We start from the raw sequence: 7,156 nt of genomic DNA, 5'->3' as shown, positions 1-7,156 counted from the left end.
GGGGGGTCAGTCAATGGCGACACATGGCGACGGGCGGCCACAGGAAGGGGCGGCGACGCACGTAGCAGAGCTTGATGATGGCATTGGCCTTGACGTCCACGTCGATCGAGCGGACCTCCTTGCGGATGGTCTCCAACTCGATCGAGATGTACTTGGCCTCATTGCGCGGGTTCGCGCGAAGGCCGCGGATGATATCCTCGAGGCTCTTCTCGAACATCGTCGGGCCGGGAGGGGGAGGGGGGGGGGGGAGGGGGCAAGGGGCAGGAAGGGGGAGGGGAGAAGAGGGCCGTTGGGCACTTCCGAGGGGATGTGCCTGCGACCTGGCCCCAGATTGCTCTGCTCCTCGCCCGAAGACCGTCACACCGAGGCAGCGAACGCCAGCCCCACGCTCGCCGAGTGCCTGCGCCTTTTGCACACGCAGGTTTGTGTCCACTAACACAGCCCTGGCATTCGGGCCAAGTCCCCGGTCTGGGGCCTGCTGAAAGAAGGCTCCTCCCCCCTTCGCCAGGCCGCCGGCCCGGCGTGCCAGAACCAGTGACAACCGCCCCCTCGGCCGGCCGCGGGGCCCCCCGCCGCGCTCTCGTCTCTGCCCCAACAAGCTCCCCGGCCGGGCGCCTGAGCCCCCCCCCCCTGGGAGAAGCCCCGGGGCCGTGGTCGCACGAAAGAAAACAACGGCCCAGGGCCCCCGACGAAGAGAGCCTTACTGCACACGAATAGTGGAAAGCCGGGGCTGTGGTCGCCTGCTCGCTTGCCCGCCCGCAGGGAGGCCACCCGCAAGCGTCGGCGCCCAGCCAGAGAGTGCCCCCCCCCCCCCCCTGCCTCCCTTGGCCGGGGTGTGGCAGCCGCTCGAAAAGAGGGGAGAAGCATCACAACAATGGGGATTCGGTTAAGGGCGCCGAGCGTGATCAGCGGGCGTGACGTTCCAGCGAGCAGCCAACCCACCTACGCTCGCGGGGGGAAAGACGCCGCTGTCCCCGGAACGCGGCCCCCTCCCCCCCCCGGGGGGGGAGGGGGAACAAAGAAGCAGGACGAGGGGCGGTCGAAGGCAGGTCGGGATCCGGCCCGCTCGGGGAGAGGGCAAGGCGCAGCGGGCCGGCCATCGGCATTTCCGCGGCCGGCAGGCAAGAGAGCCGACAGAGAATGCAAGGGCGGTCGGGCTTCCCCGCGAGCTCTCGCCCCCAGTGGGTCACGCGCTCGCCTGTGTTTGCGCCCGGAGCACTGGCCAGTGCGCAGCAGCGCAGCCACATTATCTGGCCCATCTGCCGGCCGCTTGCGCCCCGGGCGCGGCAGGCGGGCTTCTTGTGGCGCCCGCCGGCCAGGCAGCCTCTCCAGGCCACCAACACCTCCCTGGGGATGCCCGCTTTGACAGCCCCCCGCTCCCATCCCGCCACCGGCTAGAGTCCCCCTCCACTCCCCCGCTCCCCGGCTCCTCTCCCTCTCCTCCCCTCTCCCCCCCTCTCCCCCGCCCCCCCCCCCTGCTCGACTCTGTGCAAACACCAATCCAACCATCCAGCCACACCAACAGCAACGACAGCAGCCCCAGCGCAACATCCAGCGCGCGCCCCAACACCCGGACCATGGCCCAGCCCTCGCCCACCCCCTCCCTCAACCCCTTTTCTACCCCGCCGCTGGACCCCGGGTCGTCGCGGCACAGCGCCCACCTCGGGTCGCCGCTGATGCCGGACGACCAGGCCCCCCCGCGGCAGTTTGACTCGATGGCCCCGACTCTCGAGCAGAAGTATGCCCCGCACATGACCGGCGCCCCGCTGGAGGAATACCGCCTGCTGCAGCCGGAGTCGGCCTCGCGCGCGCGGCACTTCAGCACCACCGCCCTGGCGGCGGTGCTGGTGGTGTTGGGGCTGGCCATCTTCTCCATGGGGATATGGTCCCTGGTGCATATGAGCCGCCTCGGGCCGGATGCCGATGAGATTGACATCTCGTTCTGGGCTCGGCGAACCATGCTGGCCATCATGGTCTCCTTCACGACCCTGGTGCCGGGAGGTACACACAATGTCCCCCGGCCTCGCTCCCCTTCACTCGCTTTCTTTTCTTTCCCTTTTTTTTTTTTTTCCTCCGCCGCCGGCGGGGATCTCATCCTGAGAGCGAAGACTGACACGAGCGCCTGGATGCCCGTGCGGCATCGCCGCTCGCCGCTGCGCCTGCCCCGCCCCCTCCCGGCCCCGCCCCGCCCCAGCCTCGCACACCATCCATGTTATCTTCTTCAAGAGCGACGAGGACGACACCTTTGGCGACTACGGCAGCACGCGCCCGACTGGCGGGTCCTCCTCGTCCAGCCTCTGGCAGCGGGCCATGGCCGCGGTGGGCCTCAAGTCGACCGGCCCCGGCGGCGCGGAGTACTCCCAACTCAACACCAACGACGATGGCCTGCTGGACTCGTCGATGGGCGCGGACCCCTCCGGCCTGGCCAGCAACAGCTCCATCCAACACAGCCTGCTGGAGGACGACGGGTACGAGGGGTACGACTCGTACCAGCGCCAGTGAGGAGACGGGACGCACAAAAAAAAAAGACCACAAAGCAATACATACATACATACTCGCATTTGGCTTTTCTCTCCCTATCCAAGAACAGAGGTGGGTGGTTAAGGAGGTGTATATGAAGGAGTAAAAAATACAAGTGGAGGGGGGGTCCAAGGGCAGCCCCGCGCCCGGGGGGGGGGGGGGGGGGGAGGGCGGAAGAGGGTAGAGAAGGAGTGGTGCCGTGCGAGCGAGCGACCGAACGAGCGGATGAGCGCGTGTGCGTCAAGGAGGGGAGAGGAGAAAGAGAGGACAACCAGGGGCCGAAGGGAGGGGGGGGGGGAGGGGGGAGGATCGACAAATGGCCAACACACTCCCCCAGGGACACCACCTCCTCCGCCTTCTCCTCGCCGATCGTCCTCGGTCCAACCCTGCTGAACGAGGACACGCGAAATTCGCCTTGCCAGCGGAGAGGCGAACAACACACATACACACACACACACACGCACACGCGCGGCAGGAGCAAAAAGAAGGAGAGATGGCCATGCGGGGGAGAGAGAGAGAGGAGGGAGAGGAATGAATGTGTATCATGCCCCCACCCCCTCCGCCCCCGCTCGGACTACCCTCCTCCTCGAGGCGCCCCTGCGGCAGGCGTGCGCGGCAAACGGTGCGCCAGGCCAGAGGCAGCACAACATCTCACTTCCTTCCGCCACCCCTGCACACCCACAGAAGGAGGGGCGGCCCACTTTATGAAGCGCCGAGGTGACATTGGCCGCGGGCGCCGAGCAAGGGGATCGGCGCACGCAAGTGCCGACCACCATCGGGGAGAGGGGGCCGGCGAAGCCAAGCGGAATCTACTGCAGGCGGTGGGCGAACGACAGGAGGAGAAGGAGAAGAAGAGGGAAGGGGAAGAGGGTTAGGCGCGGTGCGGCGCGGCGCGGCAGAGAGAGGGGGCAGGGAGGGGGAAAGCGGACGCATGCCGCTGCGCCGATGGCAGCTGCCGGAATGATGCATGCGGCGCAGAGGACACACACAAGGGGGAGAGAGGGGCACGCACGAGAAGGCATCCACTGCTTAGTAGTAGATGTTCTGGGACTCGTCGGCGATGCACTTGAAGTACTGACCGCACTCCTGGCAGCGGCCCTCGGTGTTGACGGGCATGGTCCAGTACTCCATGTAGCCGGGCTCGTCGATGTGGGGGCAGAGGCCCTGGCAGCCGACGATGGCGGACTCCTCACCGCAGGGGATGATGATGGGGTTCTCCTTGGTGCCGAAGTGGGGGTTGGGGTTCGGCTCGTTGGAGGCGTCGAACTTGCCCTGAAGCATGCGGATGTACTCGATACGGGAGTTACCGGTCAGGAGATCGATGTTGCGGGGGATCTCGTAGCGGGGAGTGCGGTAGCCGTGCTCTGTGTGGTCATGCCGGAGGGGGGAGGGGGGAGGGGGGGCGGCGACGGTGGGGGGGGGGCATACGAAGGAGGGGGGAGGGACAGGAGACTGTAAGCAAGTGGAGGTGGGGAGGGGAGGAGCAGGGGCCTGGTCGAGAGAGAGAGAGAGAGAGAGGAGGAGGGGCAGCGAGGATGGCCAGCGGGGGCGCGAGAGGCAACGCACCGAAGTAGGCGGGGCTGCCGATGGGCTTGTACTCCTCGGCGTTGGGGTCGGGGTTGATGGGGGCGGTGGCGTAGTCGACGCCGTCGTCCTCGGGCTGCTGGGCGGTGTTGTTGTTACCGCCGGCCGCGGCCGAAGCGAAGCCACGGAAGGCCACGCGCGAGGCGGTGCGGGTGGAGGCACTGACGAGGAAGGTGGCGGTGCGAAGCATCCTGCGAGGCGCATGCCCGCCAGAGGGGAGGGCGCGATGGAAGGGACCGAGGAGAGGAGAGGGAGTCGATGGAGGAGGGGGGGGTGTGAGAGAGAGAGAGAGAGCGCGCGCGCGAGGAGGGCAGATGCGGGGCTCTCACACCGATGGGAGGCAGCGTGGGGCAGGCGCAAAGTAGGAGGGAGGGGGAAAGGAAGGAGGAGCGGCGGCGGCGGCGGGAGGGAGGAGGCCGAGCTTGCGCGCGGAAGGAAGAGAGAGGCCCGGCCAGCCGGGACTTGGAGACCCAACACACGCATGGGAGAAAGAAAGCCGGAAGGCGGCGTCATGCGTGTGCGTGTGCGTGCATGCGCATGAGCGTGTCGGCCCTTCCTGTCCTTGGTAAGACGCTATGCGTCTCCACGCAAGCGCGTGTGTCTACACACACGCACACACGCGCGCGCGCACACACACACACTGCTCGCGGTGCCTGCATGCCCCTCGTAGCCGATGGCGGCCGGCCGAGGGAAGGACGATGTAGGCTGACGCCCTGCAACAAGGGGCACACAACGCGCATGCGTGTGTGCATGACGGGCGGGAGGAAGAAAGGGCAGGGTGCGGCGAGGGGAGGGGGAGGGGGGAAGCGCGCGGTGGATGGGCGGAGAGCAAGGGGGGTGGAGGGGGGAGGGGGGGGAGGAGCGGAGGAGGGGCCGCACGTTGGAGAACAGCAAGGGAGTCAGGGGGAAACAAGACGATTGCTGGGTGCTGATCTGGCCACGGACCAGGGAGGGGGAGGCACTCGAAAAATGCTCCCCCCCGCCCCTCCTCCCTCCTGGCGGACATGTCCGGCGCCGAACCGGGCACAGGGCGCGGGCGAAGAAGCACACAGGCACACCCCGTAGCAGCACGCCCGAAGAAGCCGCCACCCGGGGACCGGGGCGGGGGGGCGGGGGGACAAAGCGGGGCACAGGAGAGGGACATGAGCGGGCGCAGCAGGGAGGCTGTCCGGGGATGCATCCCCGGGCCTGGGGCCACGGACGGCGGCCGCGCATCGTCTAACATGCGGCCAGGGGGGGCGGATGGGCGAGCGGACCGGCCGTGCCGTAACAGTCACAGCGCAAGGGTCCCAGCGCGCATCCAGACACACGCACGCCCAAGCACGCAACATGGAAGGCGGGCCAGATGCAGCAGCGACGCGCATGTAGTCCCGGACACAGGCGCGCGTTGCGAAGGCCCCCCGCCCCCGACGCACCCGCGTCCCCGCACCTGACTCAAACGTGTGTCTCCCCCGCCAGGGACCTGGTAGGGTTGGCCGACCTCGCGATGGAGCCTCCCCCCCCTGGCGCCGGAGAAAGCCGGCCCGCCAGGCGGCAGCCACACACCAGGGCGACGAGGGGGATGCGCCGTCGGCCCGCCCCGCAGACCTGCCCGCGGCCCTGCTCGCGAGCGGCCAGCCCCCCGGCGACGCCGGCCGCCGAGCAAATGCCCCACCAACCCCGCCTCTGGGACCGGAGAACGTGCGGACCAAGCCGGAGGGTCTTCTTGATGGAGACCCGAGGAAGGTGCGGCAGGCCCAGAGGCAGGTGCCTGTGGACAGGGGGCCCCTGCGCGGCTCGGCGGCCGGCGGGCGATGGGCGGAGGAGCGGTGGAGAGCGGAATGCCAGTGCGCCGATGGCCGGCACCAGCACGAGGGGGCCGACGGGCAGAGCGGGCAAGGGGGGGGGGGGGGGGGACAAGCAGAGGCGCTTCACACCCAGGCGGCGCCCATCATCGCCATCATCCCAAGGGGAGGGTAGTAAAAACCCCAGCCCCGATGACTAATTCAAATATTTAGTATCCGCCCGTGGGTGTGGTGGTGTGATGACATTGTGGCAATGGTGTTCCCGCGTCCTGGGTGTGATTCGGCCCTATTCGGCGTGATCTCCCGGGCGAACGATATCGGAATCTATTTCCGGCCTTCGGGGGGGGGGAGGGGGCGGCACGGAGACGCGGGCCCGGAGACAGGCAACATCGCCACCGCGGCTCCCCTTCTCATCCTCCGCCTGGTCCCCTGGCGAATGCTGCTCCCTCCGCACGCCGGGGCGGGGGGGGGAGGGGGATACGCCCCCCCATTTGGAGGGCGGAAATGGGGCCTCCGATGAGGGGAAATCCGAAGGACGGTCGCCGACGGACAGACACAAACAGACAAACGAAAGAGGCTCAGAGACAGAAGGACGGCTGCCGGCTGTTCTCCGGGTGGACATGCGCCGTCGAGAAAAGCCCGCGCGGAGGAACTGCCACTCGGGGTGGGGCCCGGGGGCAGGTCCCCGGCTCCGGGCCGAGGCGTTCTGTGACCGGACGCGGGCGAGCCCCCGGGCGCACCAACAAACCCCACTGCTGGCTGGGGCGGTCGCATGTCGGATTGTGTCTCCGTCATTCGTTCGCTCGGCCCCCGGGAATGGACGGTTTGAGGACCGCACCCAGCGTGACCCCTGCCCCTCCCGCCCCGTGCCCGGCGATCTGGGGGGATGGAAAGGGGAGTCCGAATCCGGGGCGCCGGCTCTCCGCCGCCGGGGCGCGGGGGGGGGGGGGGGGCCGGGGGGGCGGCGGGGCTTGGGGGCGCGCACGCGGTCGAGGGCGGTCCGCGGGTTTCGCCGACTGACGCGCAGGCCCGGCCCGGCCAGCGGATATCCACCCGCCGCCACACGCTGACCGGGCGCTCGGGGGCCCTGGCCCCGGCCGCGGCGACGGCCGGCATCCACGCCCCCCAGGACGGTGGCCGTCCCAAAATGGTCGATATGAACAGATGCGCCCCCTGTGCAGATGCACCGTGTTCATGCATGGCCCATACACACATGGAGGGGAGGGTCCTTGTCGGACGGACACTCTCACATCCGCAGGTACACGCGT

The 7,156-nt window shown here is 68.7% G+C and overlaps 3 protein-coding genes across 3 annotated transcripts in view; 1 reads left to right on the top strand and 2 right to left on the bottom strand.

Annotated features, from left to right (window-relative positions):
* The window catches only part of H696_01502 (hypothetical protein), a gene marked incomplete at its 5' end in the record, with an annotated part of 6,547 nt that extends 6,330 nt beyond the window's left edge, over positions 1 to 217 (bottom strand). The window contains one exon of the mRNA XM_009495398.1: positions 62 to 217. Within this exon, the coding sequence (XP_009493673.1) occupies positions 62 to 217 (156 nt within the window). The remainder of the gene's footprint in view (positions 1 to 61) is intronic.
* A 1,245-nt stretch (positions 218 to 1,462) lies between these two features.
* H696_01501 (hypothetical protein) lies at positions 1,463 to 2,560 on the top strand. The gene is made up of 2 exons (XM_009495397.1): positions 1,463 to 2,001; positions 2,195 to 2,560. The coding sequence occupies exons 1-2, from the start codon at positions 1,578 to 1,580 to the stop codon at positions 2,500 to 2,502; spliced, it is 732 nt and encodes a 243-aa protein (XP_009493672.1). The 5' UTR covers positions 1,463 to 1,577; the 3' UTR covers positions 2,503 to 2,560.
* A 418-nt stretch (positions 2,561 to 2,978) lies between these two features.
* H696_01500 (hypothetical protein) lies at positions 2,979 to 5,089 on the bottom strand. Its single transcript, XM_009495396.1, has 4 exons — positions 4,984 to 5,089; positions 4,087 to 4,295; positions 3,533 to 3,884; positions 2,979 to 3,332 (listed from the first exon to the last, which is right to left on the bottom strand). Exons 2-3 carry the CDS (start codon positions 4,292 to 4,294, stop codon positions 3,550 to 3,552), a joined length of 543 nt encoding a protein of 180 aa, XP_009493671.1. The 5' UTR covers position 4,295; positions 4,984 to 5,089; the 3' UTR covers positions 2,979 to 3,332; positions 3,533 to 3,549.
* Positions 5,090 to 7,156: the final 2,067 nt, after the last annotated feature.

The sequence above is a fragment of the Fonticula alba genome (genome assembly GCF_000388065.1).
Source record: "Fonticula alba strain ATCC 38817 unplaced genomic scaffold supercont2.2, whole genome shotgun sequence".
Classification (NCBI taxonomy): domain Eukaryota; order Rotosphaerida; family Fonticulaceae; genus Fonticula; species Fonticula alba.
Note: the sequence above shows the minus strand (reverse complement) of the source record. Positions and strands in the feature narration are given on the sequence as shown.

Bases quoted from the DNA above. Each gene is read 5' to 3' on its own strand.
- H696_01500 (XM_009495396.1), bottom strand. From the start codon at position 4,294: ATGCTTCGCACCGCCACCTTCCTCGTCAGTGCCTCCACCCGCACCGCC. The intron at 3,885-4,086 runs GTGCGTTGCCTC...ATGACCACACAG, and splicing joins CGGCAGCCCCGCCTACTTCG to AGCACGGCTACCGCACTCCC.
- H696_01501 (XM_009495397.1), top strand. From the start codon at position 1,578: ATGGCCCAGCCCTCGCCCACCCCCTCCCTCAACCCCTTTTCTACCCCG. The intron at 2,002-2,194 runs GTACACACAATG...GCCCCGCCCCAG, and splicing joins CACGACCCTGGTGCCGGGAG to CCTCGCACACCATCCATGTT.